Source organism: Artemia sp. Qi Xiang Cuo, chromosome 1 (genome assembly GCF_049724085.1).
Source record: "Artemia sp. Qi Xiang Cuo chromosome 1, ASM4972408v1, whole genome shotgun sequence".
Lineage (NCBI taxonomy): Eukaryota > Metazoa > Arthropoda > Branchiopoda > Anostraca > Artemiidae > Artemia > Artemia sp. Qi Xiang Cuo.
This window is the reverse complement of record NC_142794.1, coordinates 47,994,601-48,015,591: the sequence shown is the minus strand read 5'-3', so window position 1 is coordinate 48,015,591 and position 20,991 is coordinate 47,994,601. Positions and strand designations below refer to the sequence as shown.

The following is a 20,991-nucleotide window of genomic DNA, read 5'->3' as shown; positions in this document are numbered from 1 at the left end:
TGAGCTAATAAGGGTTTTAGACCGTAAACTCTAGTTTTTTTGTAAGAAAATTATGGAAAATACGATTCTCTGGTTCAAATGTGAAACTTAAATCCATTTTTAGATCGAAAAATAAAACTATTTCCGTAAAATCTGAGGTAATAAGGGTTTTTGACCGTAAACTCTAGTTTTTTGTAAGAAAATTATGGAAAATACAATTCTCTGGTTCAAATGTGAAACTTCAGTCTATTTTTGGATCTAAAAATAAAAATATTTCCCTAAAATCTTAGCTAATAAGGATTTTTGACCGTAAACTCTAGTTTTTTGTAAGAAAATTATGGAAAATACAATTCTATGGTTCAAATGTGAAACTTAAGTCCATTTTTGAATCGAAAAATAAACTATTTCCGTAAAATCTAAGCTAATAAGGAATTTTTGACCGTAAACTCTAGTTTTTTTGTAAGAAAATTATGGAAAATACAATTCTCTAGTTCAAATGTGAAACTTAAGTCCAGTTTTGGATGCTCATAATGATGAGGACTGATGGTTCTAATTCAATATTTTTTTCATAAAAAAAAACTATTTTTTTTTTAAACTTCGAATTTATTCAACTTTTTTTTTTTACGTATCATAAATTGACAAAATATGCTTACGGCTCTAACAATTGTACTCTATGATTACTCAGAGACACGATGTGGGCTTTCCCACTGGTATTCTATGTCCGGTTATCGACACCACCTAGTCTATTGTATGTATTAAATCAGTATTTTTTACGCAGTGGAACGATAAACACATAAGTCATATCTTTAAAAAATGTGAAGATGGAGCATTTTAATAAAGTGTGTTCACATGACAATGTTATTTTAGCATTGAATGCCTACAAGGAGAAGTATTTAAACTATGAAACAAGTACAAGTGGTAGCTCTATTGGAAATGTATGCGTGCATTGTCATGACAGTAAGGAATTAAATTTCTTTGGAGTACCGAAAAAATTCAACTCTTATGTTGGTGGATATGGGAGATTGAGATCTCCAGAGATGATTACGCTCAAAGAGAATGCCAACATAAAAATAATCGTTGATGATAGAGAAAAACTCATTGCTACTGTTGCAGGTAACACATTACCTACTGATACATCCAATCGTCAGCTTTCGGGTATTAGCATTCAACGGAAGGTCATAAAAAGAAAGGCCTACTCTTCTACTAATATCGTAAACCATATCTAGTCTACGTGCCGAAACTGTTACCTGTGTAAAAATAATGTGATAATAGACAGTGAAATTGGCAGAAAAATAAAAAGGGTATTGGCAGAAAATATCACTATGGAATAGATAGATAGATAGATAGATAGATAGATATTTATTGCAACAAAAGCCTTTTCGGGCCATGGCAAAATAAAAAAACAAAAATAAATACAAATAAAAACACACAATAAATTACTCACAATTCATCAAAAAAGTTTCTCTATTTGCCATACCCACTCTTACAGATTTACCCAACCTTCTAAAATCATCAATATTTCTACTTTTTAAAATTTTTTCAAGCCAATCCACCCCTCCAAAATCTATTGAAAACACTTCCCTCCTCAAATTTCTTAACTCCTGGCATGCACCCATAAAATGGATAAGATCTTCCTCCTCTCCACAAATAGGACACTGGTAAGGACCATTTTTAATCCTATAATTCCCAATATATTTCCTCCTTTCTCCAATACCCAAAAAATTACCACAAACCGAAATTACCCATCTTAAATCCTCACTACTCATCCCCACTTTAAAGTAAACTTCCTCCCCCCAGAACTCCTTTGCCAGCCCATTCAGCCCCAGGGACGCCGAGGATGATTTCTGATTCTGCCACCTTTGAATTTCCTGCTCTATTAGTCTATCCTTTACTTTTTTTGCAACTAGCCCCACTTCCACACCTAGCCCCTTCCCCTCATTCCAATACTCACTAAAACCCCACATCTATCAATAGTCTCTTTAACCCGGTTTGGCCAAGAACTTTTCCTGCCATCTACTAGCATCTCCTCATATGCATTCTTTACTAGCCTCCTACTAGGCAGATTTATAATCCTTTCCCAATAATTTACTATCCGCACTATCCTTCCCACCCTTAATGATAACAAACCTAAATCACCTTTTAATACTACATGATTAAACTTATCACTAACCCCCATTAACCGCTTAAAATACATCAACTGTAATCGGTCTACCTTATCAGCCTTCTCCATACCCCACACCTCTGCTGCAAAAGACATTACGGAAGCTAGCTTAGTCTGGAATATCCTTTTCTGAAGCCCAAGGTCTGTCAGGCCTACCTTCAAAACGCTACTCTTTAAAACTAGCCATATAGCCCTAAGACCTTTACTAGCTACATAATCATTTTGCCCTTTCCATCTACCATTTGAAGCAAACTTGCATCCTAAATAAACAAAACCTTCAACTACTTTAAGCACTTCTTCTCCTACACTAAACCTTTCTTCTATATTTCCATGTTGTCGAAATACCATAACTACTGACTTTGTGACATTTAGGACCAAATGCTTCTCATCTAGGTATGAGGACACCATTCCTAGCAGTCTTTGAAGGTCAGGTCCATCTTTAGCCGCCAATACTATATCATCCACAAATAACAGAGCAAACACCTACATTGCAGACAGATTTAGAGTTGGGGCTCCCTGCCCTAGCATATAATCTTCAATAGCATTAAGATACAGGGAAAACAACCTAGGTGAAATTGTACAACCTTGTTTAACCCCTAACCTACTGACAATTGCCCTAGAGTAAGACTTTCCTACCTTAAATGCCATTCTAATAACTAAATACATTTTAACAACGAATCCTACAAAACGTCTAGGCAGCCCTAACTTTATAAGTCGTTCTACTAACAAATCTCGTGAAACTTCATTGAACACACCTCACAGGTCCAAAAAAGCTGCGTATAGCCTCCCATCCCTTTTCTTCATATACTTCCTAATAAGCCCATACAAAATAAATATCTGATCTACCCCACTATAATCCTCTCGAAACCCTGCCTGAATTTCTATTAACTTATTTGATTCTTTAAGCCAACTATCTAATCTAGCCACTAACACTTTGCAAAATAATTTACTAAGGCTGTTTGCTAAACGAATCCCTCTATAATTCTTATGCAATGCTCGGTCTCCCTTTTTAAAAAGTGGTAAAACTATTGAAATATTCCACTGTTGAGGCCAAACCAACTTGCTAAGGACACTTGAAAATAACGTTGATAACAAAGGCAACAAATATAACCTAGACCACTTCCAGAGCCTTGTTGGAATGCCAGCAACTCCTGGTGCTGAGGTCCCTCTCATCTTCTTTAGCGAATTCCATATTTCCTCACCTGTGAAAGGCTGCAGTAGTTTGTAATCTTCTTCCTTTAGAGGGAATTCCGCAAGGTTTTCGCCGACCACCCACCGACTCAGGCTATCCGTTTCCTCTCTTTCTGTCATCTTGCTTTCGAAGAACTCTGGCCAAATTTCCGCCGGCGGGATACTCGTCTTGTCAGAAGCGTTTGTAACTGATTTTTTTATTATTTTCCAAAACTCATTCTTGTTACTATTCCTAAATTCTCTCTGCTTCCTCCTCTTGAAATTTATACTTCTTCACTTTTAACAGTTTCTTATACTCTTTTCTTCGGCTTTTATACATATTATAAAGATATTCCCTCTCCTCATATGAACATTGTCTCAGTAGCTCCAATGTTTGCACCAACTCTGATTTTTTCTCTACGCATTCACCATAAAAAAAACATTTAACTTCCGTGGTTGTTTCTGAGCTGTAGTAACACCTACTTCATACAAACTATCAATTAATACCTTTAATGACTCTTCTATTTTTCCATCATTTGCCAATATTTCTCCCTTCTCTAGTCCTGCCTGAAATTCATCTCCTAACAGCTTAACCTTAACCTTCTCTTCTTCCTGTGATTCTAGCCTCAGTGGATCTCTAACTTCTAATCCCTCTTCTAATACCTTGCTCCTAAAACCCCCCAATGACCTTTTTAATGCCCTCTTTTTTAATAATTTCAAAGACAACCTACACGGCAGGTAATAAGAACCCCAAACCGGGACCACCCTTAAACAAGCAGAATCTGGCCATACAGACTTATTGACAACTATATAATCTACTACACTTGAATACTTCCCAAAAAATCAAGTAAACTCTCCCCGCTCTTTATCCTCCCCGATCCTCCCGTTAACTATAATTAAATTTTCCTTACCACAAATTACCAAAAGTTTACTTCCACACCTATTTTTTCGGCGATGGTCCTTACTAGTCCTTGGAGGGATCTCATCCATTTCTTCATCACCCATTCCATCACGACGAGATTCCGAGTGGGTATGGTCTTCAAATTGGCAAGACCATGGCTCTTGCAACTCCCCAGTGTATGCATTGAAATCTCCTAAAAGAATAAAGCCACCGGCAGGAAACTTTGTCAAAAAAATATGCAACTCTTTTTGAAATATCTCCCATGTATTCTCTTCTGAAAAAGAACTACTTTCTGGAGGGATATACACAGAACAAAACACAAACTTCTTTTCCCCCGTGAAATTCTTACCCAAACTAAGTTACAAGACTCACTTTTTAGCCGGATCACATCATTAGATGACAAAAAAAACATCTGAAACAAACAACGATACACCTCCATAATAACGACCATTTCCCGCAATTTTACGATTTGCACTAAAACAACTATAATGCTTAACTATAATATTTTCTCCAGACCATGTTTCTACAAGAGAAATAACTTGAGGACTACAAGCTTCAACCAGGTCCTTAAACTTATTTTGCGTGAACCCTTGTATGTTCCAATGTGACACATTTAATAGAGAATTTTCACCATTGCCCAAATTTCCCTATACCGCCTCATTTCCCATCGTCGGTTCTTGCTGTCTTGGGCGGAAAAGTTTCCTTGGTACTATCGCCCTCTTAGCGTCATCATCACCAGAGTTTATTCTGAAACTATACTCTGCGGGCCTTGGGCAGTTTACCCTCATTGGTTCGTTGTTATCAGGACTAACAATATCCGCATTCGAGCGTTTTGTGGGATTACGCTGCTTTAGTGCTGGGATAGCTTGCGATCCCCCTTCAGCTGGGGTTTCTGTTAAAGATATCACCAAATTACGATCTTCGTCCCCCATTCCAGAGGTCGCGGAAATAAAAGATACAACCGTTGCCGAAGATTCAGATCTAGTCCTAGCTTTAGACAGATATGCCATGCTACCGTCGTCTTCAGGGGGCATGTTGCTATAGATTTCCCGACCGACCATGCCCGTATCTGGCGGTGGCGCCGAGTGTGAACTATTCTGGGGGGGGAGGGGTTCAGCTTGGTTTCTACTAGGAGGGTTTACACTGTCATGAGCGGTGTTACGTTTTTGTTCTTCAACAAGGCCACTTGTGTAATTATACATGAAAACCTGGCTACCGATAAACAACTTAAGTCCTCGTAATTTCACATCAACAAAACCCTCAGTCTTTGCATCTTCTAAAGTCTCTTTCAGTTTTTTTCTGGCAATCAACTCACGTTCCGTGTAATCAGGACTAATTGATAATCCCAACCTTCGCAAAAGAAAACATGATTTTAATGCATAGTCTCGTCCTGCAACACTTGCAATTTTGATCCCTACAGGATGGACGCTCGTTGAACTTTCAAGTCTGAAAGCGTCACGCAAATCAAAAAGACAGAGATTTAAATTTGGAAATACCACATTCAAAGCACTGATAACATCTTCCAGAAGTGAGCGCCTCCTATGCTGCGGCGAAAAGTTATAAAGCACTACGTTTCCTCGCTTCATGTCAGTTTCTAAATACTGAATTTTTCTCAGTGCTAATCCAACTTCTTCCCGTACATTTGACACATCTCTGCAAACCAACTACGATTCCCTTTGAATATTCTGGACTAACGACGCAACATTTTCAAATTTATTTCCCAACTCAGCCACATCTGACGTCATTGAATTGACCTGCCTTGACATAGGGTCAATAATATCCAACTTCAAATTAATTGCTTGAATTTGCGTTAATAATGCATTAATATTATCTTCCATTTTAAATCAGAAATGAAGATCAAAAATGAAAAAGACTTATCTTTACGTGAGGGTTATGCCTCACGGGTGCATTTGTATCCGGCCAAACTTGCATGGCACGACCCAGCCTAATTTCACTCGGCTTTAAAAACAGCATTTAACGAACGAATCCTAAGATCGTACTTCCACTTTCAGTCCAAAAGTCAATTAAACATTCAATTACCACTTGGAAAAGCTTTTGCAAGCAATACAAGAATTTCACTTTAGATGCTATTTGTTCGATCAAAATTTAATCTTATTAGTTAGATGTTGACACCTTGAAAACTAGTTCAGTACTGCCCAACAACATCCAACATCCAAAAATCTAAATCTATGAATCAGATTGATTCTAAGTATCAGATTGATTAAATTCTATATCAACATCGCTTTCTCGGGTACATGGGATAAAATTGACAAAATCTAACTATCAGAATGATTAAATTCTATATCAACATCCATTTCTCGGCTGCATGGGATAAAATTGACAAAATCTAAGTATCAAAGTGAATAACTGCTTTTTCAACATCCTTGAACGTAACTAGGTTACGTTTGGCGCACGTAGCCTAGTCTAAATTAACCTTAAAAAATGAAATAAAGCTATATCGATTTTTCATGTCTCTGTCACTATATATGCGCCGTCGCGGTGTACACTCCATGTCTTTGTCGGTTTTTGTGTCTAAATCTACGTATTTGTATGTGTTTTTATCTCTCTCACTCTATTTGCCTGTGTGTCGGGGCGGGTGTTTGCTTATTCCAATGCAAGTCTGGCCACTCTAAGTGAACCTAAATTAACTCAACTTTTTAAATATCTCTCTCACTATGACTGTGTTTCTGAGCGGGTGTAGTGCCATCTATAACCGGTCTAACCTAAATTCAACGTAAGGACGCATGAAGTCAAAATGAATTGAACTTGGATTTTATGACTGTTATCTGATGTGTCCGACAAAAACTTTGAAAACGAATTTATTCTTTCTGGTACTTAGACTTTGTCACTTTTATCCGATGTATGTTACAAGTGATGTTTATATTGCATTTAAGGGATATTGATAAAGTAATTATTTACTCTGATACTAACATTTTACCAATTTTATCTCATGTAACTGAGAAATGGAAGTTGTTATAGAATTTAAAGACTCTGATACTTAGATTTTGTCAAGTTTATTCCATGTATTCGGGAAAGGGATGTTGATATAGAATTTAATCAATCTGAAAGTTAGATTTTGTCAATTTATCCGATATAGCCGACAAATGATGCTGATAATGCATTTCAAGGATGTTGAAAAAGCATTTATTCACTCTGATACTTATATTTTGTAAATTTTATCCCATGTACCCGAGAAAGGGATGTTGATATACAATTTAATCAATCTTATACTTAGATTTTGTCAATTTTATCCCATGTACCCGAGAAAGGGACGTTGATATAGAATTTAATCAATCTGATACTTAGATTTTGTCCATTTTATCCGATATTTTATCCTATGTATCCGAGAAAAGGATGCTGATATAGAATTTAGTCACTCTGATACTTAGATTTTGGCAATTTTATCCAATATATCCGATAAAGGATGTTGTTAAAGCATTTATTCCTTCTGAAATTTAGATTTTGTCAATTTTATTTTATGTATCTGACAAAGGATGTTGATAAAAAAATTTATTCACTCTGACACTTAGATTCTGTCAATTTTATCCGATGTATCTGACAAATAATGTTGATAAAAAAAAATTTATTCACTCTAACACTTAGATTTTGTCAACTTTTTCCTATGTATCCGAGAAATGGATGTTTATATAGAATTAAATCACTCTTATACTTAGATTTTGTGAAATTGTTGTATTGTCTGTCTACAAAGCGACTTCAATCCATAATGAATGTTAATAAAGAATTTGTTCAATTTTTTTTTATAATTTCCTGAATAAAATTTCTGTATTGTGTATCCAAGAGGTGAATTCAAGAAAGAGTTTATTACTTACTTACTTAGTTACTTACAATTTTTCATAGTGACATAATGACATATCCAACAACGGATGTTGATAAACAATTTATTCATTCTGATACCTAGATTTTGTCAACGTTATCCTTTATGTCTGATAAAAAATGTATATAAATTCCTTTTTTTGTATTTACTATGTTTTAATAGAGATTCTAAACGTTTGATATGCTAGCTTACTCTAAAAATAATGAACACATAACAATGTAATGCATGATATATTTTTATTGTAATAAGGCTATGTAGAATATTAAAACAAAAATATATCATGATACATTATTAATATCAATGATCAATTTCGGACATTTTGAATCTTTTCCATAAAATAGTTCACCATATTTTCTCTTGGTATTGTAGTTATTGTGTCCTCATAGTTTGTAATCAGTAGAATAAACGTTATTCCAGATCGAGTCATTCCCAAATTTTACTGGTGTGTCACCGACAGGCTCAATATGCATTTCATCTTTGCTATTATTTGGTTCATTGACTGTTTGATCAATGGCAGTAACGTTTGCTGGTGCTTTGTTTTTCATCGATTCATCTTTATATTCCATAGTGATATTTTCTGCCAATGCCCTTTTTGTTTTTCAGGCAATTTCACTGTCTATTATCACATTATTTTTACACAGGTAACAGTTTCGGCACGTAAACAAGATATGGTTTATGATATTAGTAGAAGAGTAGGCCTTTCCTTTTTTGACCTTCCGCTGAATGCTAATATCTGAAAGCTGACAATAGGATGTATCAGCAGGTAATGTGTTACCTGCAACAGAAGCAAGGAGTTGTCCTCTATCCTCAACGATTTTTTTTATGCTGATTTTCTTTTTAATCGCGTTCAACTTTTAAAAACTGAGACTTACATAACCTCCAGCATTAGAATTGGCCTTTGTCGGTACTCGAAAGAAATCTTATTCCCTACTCCCTTAACAATGCATGCATGCATTTACGATAGTGCAACCACATATTCCTGTTTCATAGTTTAAATACTTCTCCTTGTCAGCATTCAATGCTACAATAACATTGTCATGTGAACAAACTTTATTAAAATGCTCCATCTTCACTTTTTTTTAAGATATGCCTTTTGTGTTTATCGTTCTACTGCGTAAAAAATACTGATGTAGTACATGCAATAGACTAGGTAGCGTCGATAACTGGACAAAGACTACCAGTGGGAAACCCACATCGTGTCTTTGAGCAAGCGTAGAGTACAATTTTTAGAGCCGTAAGTACATTTTGTCATTTTCAGGTACGTACAAAAAAAAATAAAAAATAAAGCTGAATAATTTCGAAGTTTAAAAAAAATAGTTTGTTTTTATGAAAAAAAATATTGAATGAGAACCATCAGTCCTCATCATTATGAGTATCCAAAACCGGACTTAAGTTTTACATTTGAAACAGAGAATTGTATTTTCCATAATTTTCTTACAAAAAAAACTAGAGTTTACGGTCAAAAAACCCTTATTAGCTTAGATTTTACGGAAAGAGTTTATTTTTCGATCCAAAACTTGACTCAAGTTTCACATTTGAACCAGAGAATTGTATTTTCCATAATTTTCTTACATAAAACTAGAATTTACGGTCAAAACCCTTATTAGCTCAGATTTTACGGAAATAGTTCTATTTCTCGATGCAAAAAAGTACTCAAGTTTCGCATTTTAAGCAGAGGATGGTATTGTACATAATTGTTAATCAAAAAACTATAGTTTACGATCAAAACACTTTATTACCTCACATTTTATAGATATAGATTAATTTTTTGATCCATAACATGACTTAAATCGAACATTCGAACAAAAAAATTGTGTTTTTCATATTTTTCATACAAAAAACTAGATTTTACGGTCAAAAACCCTTATTAGCTCAGATTTTACAGAAATAGTTTATTTTTCGATCCAAAGCTGGATTTAAGTTTCACCTATGAGCCAACGAATTGTATTTTCCATATTTTTCTTACAAAAAACTAGAGTTTACGGTCAAAAACCCTTAATAGCTCAGATTTTACCTAAATAGTTTTATTTTTCGATCCAAAAATGGACTTAAGTTTCACCTATGAGCCAAATAATTGTATTTTCCATAATTTTCTTACAAAAAACTGGAGTTTACGGTCAAAAACCCTTATTAGCTCAGATTTTACGGAAATAGTTTTATTTTTCGATCCAAAAGTGGACTTAAGTTTCACATTTGAACCAGAGAATTGTATTTTCCATAATTTTCTTACAAAAAACTAGAGTTTACGGTCAAAAAACCCTTATTAGTTCAGATTTTACGGAAATAGTTTTATTTTTCGATCCAAAACTGGACTTAGGTTTCACATTTGAACCGGAGAATTGCATTTTCCGTAATTTTCTTACAAAAAACTAGAGTTTACGGTCAAAAATCCTTATTAGCTCAGATTTTACGGAAATAGTTTATTTTTCGATCCAAAACTGGACTTAAGTTTCAACTATGAGCCAACGAATTGTATTTTCCATAATTTTCTTACAAAAAAACTAGAGTTTACGGTCAAAAACCCTTATTAGCTCAGATTTTAAGGAAATAGTTTTATTTTTTGATCCAAAAATAGACTTAAGTTTCTCATTTGAAGCAGAGAATTGTATTTTCCATAATTTTCTTACAAAAAACTAGAGTTTACGGTCAAAAACCCTTATTACCTCGGATTTTACGGTAATAGTTTTAGTTTCGATCCCAAAATAGACTTAAGTTTCACAGTTGTAACAGAGAATTGTATTTTCCATAATTTTCTGACAAAAAACTAGAGTTTACGGTCAAAAACCCTTATTAGCTCAGATTTTACGGAAATAGTTTTATTTTTCGATCCAAAAATGGACTTAAGCTTCACATTTGAACCAGAGAATTGTATTTTCATCGGAAAATTGTCCGATGAAACACCGGTTCTGGGGTCGGTTTGTGGATGATGTTATTTCTGTGTGGGAGAATGGAGGAGAGTCACTTAACTCCTTCTTAACTCATCTAAACACTTTGGACTCTAATCTTCAGTTCACTTTAGAACTAGAACATAACCACAAACTTCCTTTCCTAGATGTTTTAATTTTCAACAAGTCTCCTGGCCTTGAATTTTCTATTTATAGAAAGCCTACGCATAACGATAGGTATTTGCATTTCTCCTCCAACCACTCTCCCTGCATAAAAAGAGGAGTTGTTATTTCTTTGGTTGACCGAGTAATAAGAATATGCTCAGTGCCTCACATAGACTCAGAATTGAATTATATTAAGGATATTTTATTTTGCAATGGCTACCCTATAAAATTACTTGAGACCATTATAGACAGAAGACGAAAAAAGGCAGAAGGGAGTGCATCAGGTCCACAAGCTCCAACAGATACCGTCCCATTGGTGGATGTTAAGAAACTTTTCACTGTTCTACCCTACATTCCAAAATTGAGTGACAAATTGAAAAGTATCCTTAAAAAACATAAACTTAGCGTCGCCTTTAAAAATTCAAATATTACACAGAACTTTTTTAACAACGGCAAAGATAAAACCAGCCCCATTCTGGGTAGTGGTGTTTATAGAATTCCTTGTTCTTGTGGCTGTTTTTATGTTGGTAGAACCCAACAGCAATTGGGGGAGAGGTTATCTGAGCACAAGTCCTCAATCGACAAGGCAATGAGGTTACGCCAAAGGCCTGAGGTTTTTGATTCCGCCTTGGCACAATATGTGTACGAGAGTCCACACCATTTCATTTTGTTTGACGAGGCCTCCATCGTTGCCCCCGTTGAGGGTCTCACGCAAGTTTTCAGGGAGGCAGTTGAAATAAAAAAGCACATTCACCAAAAGGTAGCTCTCAATAGAGACACTGGAGAAATTTTTCTAAGTCCCATTTATGACAAAATTGTTAATTCTGATCGTTTTTACATACATCCACAAAGTTATATTGTGCAATCGAATAGAGTCTCCGATAACAATCAAACTGGAAAGCGATCAGCCTTTAAAAGTGCTTTACGCAAAATGAAATTCTGAAATGCCATTTAAACTTGTTTTTTATTCAGTTACCCTTTCACCGTTACTAAGAAAGGGTCGTCCAATTTTGGTTTTGTTTTTATTTTAAGGTTTGATTTTTATATTTTTATCAGTTTTATTCTGCACTGAGGACGGTCAAGCAGAGGTCTTGACCGAAATATTTGCATAATTTTTCAATTTTTTCACTGGCTGTTAATTGTCCTCGTTTTCTTCCTTTCTTCGCGATTTTTTGTTTTAAAACCCTTATTAGCTCAGATTTTACGGAAATAGTTTTATTTTTCGATCCAAAAATGACAGTAAGTTTCACATTTGATCCAGAGAATTGTGTTTTCCATAATTTTCTTACAAAAAACTAGAGTTTATGGTGAAAAACTCTTATTAGCTCAGATTTCTTGTTAAAACTTTATTTTCAAGTAATTCATCCGGGTTTTTGAAAAGCATTTCATGCCAGAGTACAGCACTATAACTAGTCTAAGACATCCACTCTGTCAGCCACTTGTGTATTATACAGAACACATCGAAGAAGTAAAGCTATCCATTATTAAAATTCTTTTCTTACCATCTACATCTCTCTTAGTATCAACTTTTTAGTATACTATAATGTTAAACTCTATTTTAAATTGACAATACTATTCGAGTGCCACTTGTATATTATAAATTCCAAGTCGAAGAAGTAGAGGTAGGTCAAGTCATAAGACATATTTTTCATCTTTAACGATTTTCATAGATTGATATTGTTTTAAGTTTATAATAAATAAGCTATGAGTTAACAACCCAGAGGGGTTACCTTATCTGATATTCCCCAATTCGCAAATGCTTCACCCTTTTTTCTCCACCTTCATACGATCCAATTCGCAAATGCTATCTAGCTCTGTTTTTTCCGTATTATTCAATTAATATCGTTCGTATAGTCCAATTCGCAAATGCTAAACCCTTTTTTTCTCTACCTTCATACGATAGAATTCGCAAATACTATCTAGCTTTGTTTTTTTCCCTATTATTCAATTAATATCGTTCGTATAGTCCAATTTACAAATGCTAAACCCTTTTTTTCCACCTTCAGACGATCCAATTCGCAAATGGTATCTACCGACACATTCATAACAAACTAGTCTTGACTAAAGGCAATTGTCCAAAAAAATCAGAAACCACTCTTGATAGCACATACTTCAAACAAATGGAATAGTGGATAATGCATGGGTGATAGACAGCTTTTCCTACAAAATCATTCCTAAATACGCAATTTGACAATTTCTAGTTTTCGATTTAAAAAAACAAATGTTATGATGTAAGTGCGGCAAAAACCAGTCTGGTTGCGCTATATAATCTCAATTATACTCTCAAAACGTGTTTGACCACTTTATAGGTAAAGGTTTGGTCGCTTTTTGCAATATGCACGTGAAACTGTAGTGTATATTCTTGTACATGCTAGAGATGAGACAAATTACGCAAGCACGGTTGATATTCCCTATGCCCTTACTGCTATAGCTATCTTAAAATTTTGATTAGGAGACATCAGGAAAAAAATGAGCGTGGTAAGGGGCGAAGTTGTCCTCCAGATTTTTGGTCACTTAAAAAGGGCACTAGAAATCTTAATTTCTGTTCGAATGAGCCCTCTCACGATGTTCTAGGACTACTGGATCGATATGATCACCCCTTGAAAAAAAAACACAATCTGTGATCTTTATTCTGGCAAAAAATTCGAAATTCCACATTTTTGCAGATAGGAGCTTGAAACTTCTATAGTAGGGTTCTCTGCATAAAAATATCATCTAAAATCATCTAAAAATCAGCATAAAAATCTGACTCTTTGATGTATCTATTGATATCAAAATTTCGTTTTTTAGAGTTTTTGTTACTATTGATCCGGGTCGCTCCTTACTTACAGTTCGTTACCACGAACTGTTTGAAATAGAAAGATATCGGTAATAGGAATACAAAAATGCAATTTCCCTGTGGCTTTCCAGATAAGAGACAGTTAGTCGACGAAGGCAATCTCAACCGAGTATTTGTTTTTTATTTTAATTTGACAGTCTTTGGCTCTTTTGGTGAATTCTCAAAAACTGTAATTGATATAAACAGACTGCTCTTCTGTTAAATCAACATACAAGTTACCATGTCAAAATCAGCATAAATTGAGAAAATTTCTTCAATAAACAGTTTGAATAAAAATATGTTTTTTAAGGTTTATTTTGATGGGCCGTGGTTCACCCGGTACAGAGTTGCAGCTATTACAAAATATTTCTCACTTGCAGTAATCTATGTCTTTAGTTTATATACATAGAATAATAAAAATAAGTGATTTTCTTATGTAATAAATTTTATTAATTTAGAAACTTTTGTGTTCTTTTTGCTTAAATGACTTGAGAAACTCTGAATGAAGACATAATTTATTTTGCAGTATACGGTTTTAAAGATATTTCCGGAATTCTTTTCTTTTCAAATTTCCTAGCGCTACTTCCACATTTCTTACACATTGTAAAACTATAATTTTCTCTGTACATTTTAAAACAGCATTTTATTTTTCAGAGAAGTATCATTTCATGGCCAGAATCTTGAGCTAGTGAAAAAATTTGGTGATTCAAATGCCTGTGTCCATTCTTCGAATTTCAATACCAATGGACTCAAGCCATCAAAGAAGAAAGAACGAGAAACAATGGTTCTATCTATGAAAGTGAGTTATTAAAAATAAATACGGTATAAAAATCAAAAGAAATATTTTTATTATAAAACACCGTTAAAACAACTGAAATTTTACTACTACTACTACTTCTACTAACAACTCACCGCAGCACCAAGCCGACTGAGGCCAACACAGCTATGCACGCTCCTGCTCCATCCCAATCTCTTCAAAGCCTCTCTCTTTACACACTCCCAGGAAGTTTTCACTTCCTTTAAATATTTCCTTGCGACATCCTCCCACCCAGATGCGGATGACCTACTTTCCGTTTAATCCTAAACCATTGGCTGAAAAGGAAAATATTCAGTACCATCTCACTCTTCACCTGTACAACATGCCCAAGTCATCTCAATCTTTTTCTTACTATAGCCCTAGAACGCGGGATTAAACCACATTTTCGTGTATCCTACAGTTTGAAATACGGTCAGTCAGCAAGGTACCCAGAACAATCCGTAGGCAATTACTCTGGATAACATCTAGCAAATCTTCATCCGCTTTTCGGAGCGCCCATGCTTCAGAGCCATATTTGACCACTGTCATCACTGTAGCTTCCAATATTCTAATCTTGGTTTGAATTCTTATCTTCCTATTGTATTGTTCCAAACTTTTTTTAATTGTGAAAAAAGTACCCTGAGCCTTGGTTATTCTACTTTTAACATCTTCACTGCTCCCACTGTCTCTACTAATAATGCTACCAAAGTAAGTGAAGCTGCCCACATAATCAGTGTTTTCGTTACCCAACTTCACCTTTTCATCTTCGCGTATTCCTAGCCTAAGTGACTTAGTCTTCTTAACATTAATTTTCAAAGCTATTCTAGCACCCTGAACTCGCAAAACCTCTAAAAGTTCATTCATTTTGCTCACAGTTTCATCTAGGATGCTAATCATCAGAATAATCTAAGTCCAGGATATTTTTTTCTTCCCCATTTGAATCCATGGTCTCCCATTGCCCTTCCAGATGTCCATCAAGATGATCCATATAAAGGGGGATAGAACGCAACTCTGCTTAATTCCTGATTTAATACAAAACCAGCTGCTAACCTCATTTCCTACCTTAACCGCACTGAAATTTTAGTCGGTTTTGTGTTCAAGGAAATTCTGCTTTCACCGGTCTAGTAAACGAATTTTAATACAAGTAAATTTCAATTCAATAAAGACGTCTTCTTCTATAGCTTTGCTGTGATTGGGGGCTAAAATTTAGAATGCCACTGGATTGATCCTGGCTTTAGAAGACAATCCAGCAGTGCACTACTATGTCAAAGAAAATACCAAATTGACGTAATAATAGAATTGTACTTCAATAAAAGAGGTTCTTAGCCTTAATGAGCATTTCACCTTTTATCATTTTAACTTGTATAGTTTTCTATACTATATTTTGTGCCAAATAGTACTATTCGATTCGTTTATTAGTTGGTCTAAACAGTTGTCCATTAATAGCAATTTTCTCACAAAATATGATCAGATAAATGTATAGGATCACAAAATATGCAAACAATAAATAATAACAACATATATAAATAAGTTCTTAAAAAGTTCCATTTTCTGGTCACTTCTAACCCTTTCAACTCTCACACCGGAATTCAAAGGATCGGATAAGGAAAAGCATTTAACTTCATCGTTTGCCGTAATAAGCTAGGCTATTGGATTTTGAAAATAGCTGCTTTTCTGCTACAATTTCCGATTTTAGACTTCAACTTGTGACTAGGTATTTTAGGACAATTGCTGTATATTTGGTCAAAATATCCAGATCTATGTATATATTTTTACTGTCTGATAAATGGACTTACCCTCATTTGAATGTTTATTTGTTAACTTGCAGCTGTTTGGTTGATTAAAAGTAAAAAGAAAAATAATAAAATTGCTTATGTCCAGCCCACTTACCTTTCCACAGGGTACACTAGATGCAATTCTGGAAAGTATTCAAATCTTTTCAGGGAAATATGGCTACCACTACGGTTATAGTTACTTACATATGTTTAACTGGCAGAAGTAAAATCAGGAGGATGAGCCCCCCGAACGGGGGGGTTCTTTTCTAACTAGAAACCCTCTCCTTCAAAACAGATAGTTTGGTAAGGCAATTCTGCCCATTGCGATTGTCCTTGTTCAATAAAATTCGTTTATTTGATTTGTCTGATATCTCATAGATCTCGATAATTTATGTTGAATAAGCACTAGTTTTGAAAGCCACTGCTGCTACTACTTAGCTCTTTATGAAAGTTTTGTTTTACATATTGCCAAAAGTTTTAATTTCATAAAACTGATGGCATAGCCTAGTCAGGTTGTAAAGAGTTTTCAATCTTAAAGCTATTACAGTCTGTGACACATTTACTTCCATTACTTGTTCCTTAAATATTATCTAAGAGGGAGTCGTTTCCTAGGACTTGTAATTCGTCAATTGATTTCCAATAGAGGGAACAAATCAGCAGGCGGGAAACTTAGAGACACCACTATTAAAATATGGAAGAACTATTGGCTATAATGGAATCCCTTTCTCTCGGATTGTAATTTACATAAAAAGAAAAAATAACAATTCATTTTGTAATGTATGGGATTATAATAGCGTGTTTAAAACTGTATTATTTGAAAGTATGTTATAGGGTATTAAGGATTGTTATTCCAGCAAAATACTAAAAATACTAAAATAAATACTAAAATATAAATGCTAAAATATGAAAAATATAAAAAAAAATACTAATATACTTTCAAATTAAATGTATTGGGTGCAAAACATTTGAGTTTCATAAAAAGCCATTTTGGACATTACTTAATGGAAAGTCGCAAATATATTCTTTGAAATAAAAAAATTTCATAGGAAAGATAAAAACTTGACCCCCTCCCACTCGCCCCACCGTTAGTACGGCCTTTGCCAAAGACTACGATGACATATCCAAATTTATTTTTCCTTGTTAATACTTAACTAATTTATTCGTGTTACTATATGGTACGGTATAATTTTGAGAAGCCCGCGGAAAAGTTTAATTTTAGTGTGTTAATTATATACGTTTTTAAGTCGAAAAAAACTACTTTAAGTTGAAAAAACTTGTTTTTTTAATATAATTTCTGATCGTTTTTTAGATAATGTCAGAAAATCTGGATACACCTACACGGAAAAATCTCTCCTCCCAACGAATTTATTCTCCTGGAAGCTTCCCTCCCCGTGGAAAATTATCCTTGTAGAAAATCCCACCAGCAGAAAATGCCCCCCCCCGTCCCGACCCAAAAACTGTATCCATATTTCCCAATAATAAATACTATACGTAAACAATGGGCAAATTTTGTAACTTAAAGATCTTACCCCAGGGGCTGTGTGGGATCTTGATATCTCCAAAGGCATATTTATTTGGCCGTTCATCTATGCTGAACAAAATGGCTATCTCAAAATTTTGATCAGACGATTTTGATAAAAAAAAAAAGGGGGTGTGGGATCAAAAGGGGGGTCAATTCAAAAGGGCACTATAATTTTTAATTTTCGTTCGAATGAGTCCTCTCCCGACATTAGCTGATTCTTTTGACTCATCTATTGGTATCAAAATTCCGTTTTTTTAGAGTTTCGGTTACTATTGAGCCGGGTCACTCCTTACTTATAGTTCATTACCACGAACTGTTTGATATAGAATGCAAGTTCAGGTTACACTATAATCAGTATAATGATAATTACACTACAATGTCCCACTCAAAATGAATTTTTTGCCTTTGACACACATCCATTCCCCCATGATCAAACAATAAAGTTTGAACTTCACACGGATCCTTCTCAGAGAAAGTAAATCAAAAGAAGTAATATCGATAGTAAATAGGTCCTACAATGTACAGTAATAATTATTACTACAATTTACGATGACTTAATGGTATAATTGGAACTATTTACAGATACAAGAAGTTGGACTGCTACAAATGGAAACCCAAATGAAGCTATACTCTGCTTCAAGCACACAACACTCTCAGTGGGGCACAATGTTACATGGAATTGAATTGGAATGTGAGTCTAGTCCAGAGTCTGACTATGTGAAAATAATAAAGGAAATCTATAGATAATGGGTACTTCAACTTGTATTGTCTGAGCGTACATGCCTGTTAATCGTATGCAATATGATACCCTTTTTGCTTGTCAATTCAAATACGTATGTGACAGATGACGTCAGAATATTGTCATCCGATTGGACTGAATCTCTTTAAATTGGGTTAGTGTTATTTAAGTAGAAAAAAGACTATGCGTGCTTTTTTGTTTTCGAAAGATACTTTGGACACAATATGCTTTAGTTTGGATTATATTTTACGCACAGCATAGATGTGTTTATACAGTCAAATGCAAATGTCTATTGAAGTGCATGTATAAAAGCAAATTACGTAAATTTGTTATTGAAAATTATTATGTAAGTCTAAATTCTAGTGCAAAATTCTTTTTGCAAGTCTAGCGGCTTTCGAGAAAGGGTTGGCTAACCAACCAATGTTCTTTCAGACTAAATTCTTTGGTGGCCCAATAAAACTCCGTGGAATCTTCTCTAGAAACCTTAAAGAAGCTGTCTTAGAGGATTTTATTATTGGGGTCAAAAGAGGTTAGCTGTAACTCTCTTCTAAAAGATTTGAGCTAGGTAGGATATAGTATCTATCTTAAATTGTTAAACAGTCAAAAATACATTTACTTTTGCAAAAGCATTTACCCCACTAATGACTTGTCGATCCTACACTTAACGAATAAAATTAATTCTGTTCTGTTGTGTTTAATGGTATGTGCTCTGTCAGTTAATTTCCACAAGCTTATGTATACTAAATGGTCAATGAACAGTGATTAGATATAGAAAAACGATTTTAATGGTTTTCATTTGGGTTAAGCCTGTGTTAAGACCAATTTCTGAAAATTTTACAACTTTGCAGGGATAGAAATAAGCATGTTGCCCCTAGTATTATTCCTAATGATAATAAATTAATATATTACACTTGTTTTAATACTATTTGCAGAAAAATATCATCGTTTTGAAGCCCTATATCTAGTCATGTCTGTGCTGTGTTTCTATTTTCTTTTCTTTTTCTAAGAAAATTGTAGAGATACTCAAGTAATTCTACAAATTTCTTTCAGAACCGATAATTGAAATATGCACGGAATAATGTTGATTTTTATATAGTTTTTAACTTCCACACTAAGGACTATTTATATAGTAAATTTCAAGGACTTCACTAGATGAAGTTAAAAAATTGAAAAGTACAAATACTATATATGGGCTTTTTTTGAATAGGAAGATTTGCTCTATATAAGTCGTCCTGTCATAATTTTCCATACTATTCTGCGCCTCTAGTTTAAAAAGCAAAAGTTGGATGGACGCAATAAGCATCTTCATTAAAGAGTAAGCAATTGAAAGGAGACAATACTCTCTCCAAACCTAAGCTATTTACTTACAAGCCATAATTGAAAAAAAAAATCATTAATGTGACTATGCTGTCAGGGAGTACAAAAACTCGACCTCCGGTACCAAGGCTCCATGGGTTGTTGGAGAAACTGGTACCCATGCCATGGGTCATATCTGTGGAGCAACAGGTGCATCTATACCTCACGGGTGATAATGTGTATGCTCCTTAATGCTGTTTTTAGATGCGTTATGATTATTGTAAGTTAGTATTTGCAAGGTCAACGAGTAATTAGAGAACTTCTGAAATTTACTGTATACAAAAAATACTATCAAACTCTGTATCTGTATTGTTTTTGTTATTAACTGTATTAAGACTATGTACTATTTACTGCTGCTCATGAACATCTAAGAAACGGTTCATTGTGCAAACTGTTGTTTCCTTTTTTACTGTTAATTTTCGGATGTAGAAGAGTACATATCTTCTTGTTTAATTTTCATGTCATTAAACATCGAAAAATATCGGAACTCTTGTTTCTACATTAGGATCTATGAAATCATTTCCCGAAATATTTGACAGACAGGGAAATTTTGCTTAGGTTATCAAAGAGACAATATGATGTTCTATAAGGGTTAAAAATAAAAAAGTTATTTGATTCCTAAAAATTTAAGCTTTGAAGCTAGGGCATTTTACTTTAACGAAATGTAAAGAATGAGTAGCATCAAAACTTCAAAGAAAAATTTAAGGAATACATTTTACTTCTGGAAATCCAATGCAAGCCCAGTTGATAAAAGATCAAGATCTGCCTATCCGCATCAGGAATAAACATTCTACCGTGCTTAGAAAAAAAATTACCTCCAGGATGTCAGTGAATTTGACGCGTGATGATAACTTTAGAAATTACTTCTTATTTACTGTTCATTTTTGGA

At 34.3% G+C, this 20,991-nt stretch overlaps 1 protein-coding gene across 2 annotated transcripts in view; it reads left to right on the top strand.

Moving 5' to 3' along the window:
• Window positions 1–20,655, top strand: part of LOC148956406 (CB1 cannabinoid receptor-interacting protein 1-like) — a 74,064-nt gene extending 53,409 nt beyond the window's left edge. Inside the window, exons 3-4 of one of the 2 annotated variants that reach the window (XM_089095208.1) lie at window positions 14,569–14,713; window positions 18,590–20,655. In XM_089095208.1, the coding sequence (XP_088951334.1) occupies window positions 14,569–14,713; window positions 18,590–18,754 (310 nt within the window). In that variant the 3' untranslated portion in view covers window positions 18,755–20,655. The remainder of the gene's footprint in view (window positions 1–14,568; window positions 14,714–18,589) is intronic. The other variant, XM_089095213.1, reaches the window with a different exon arrangement.
• The last annotated feature ends 336 nt before the right edge of the window (window positions 20,656–20,991 follow it).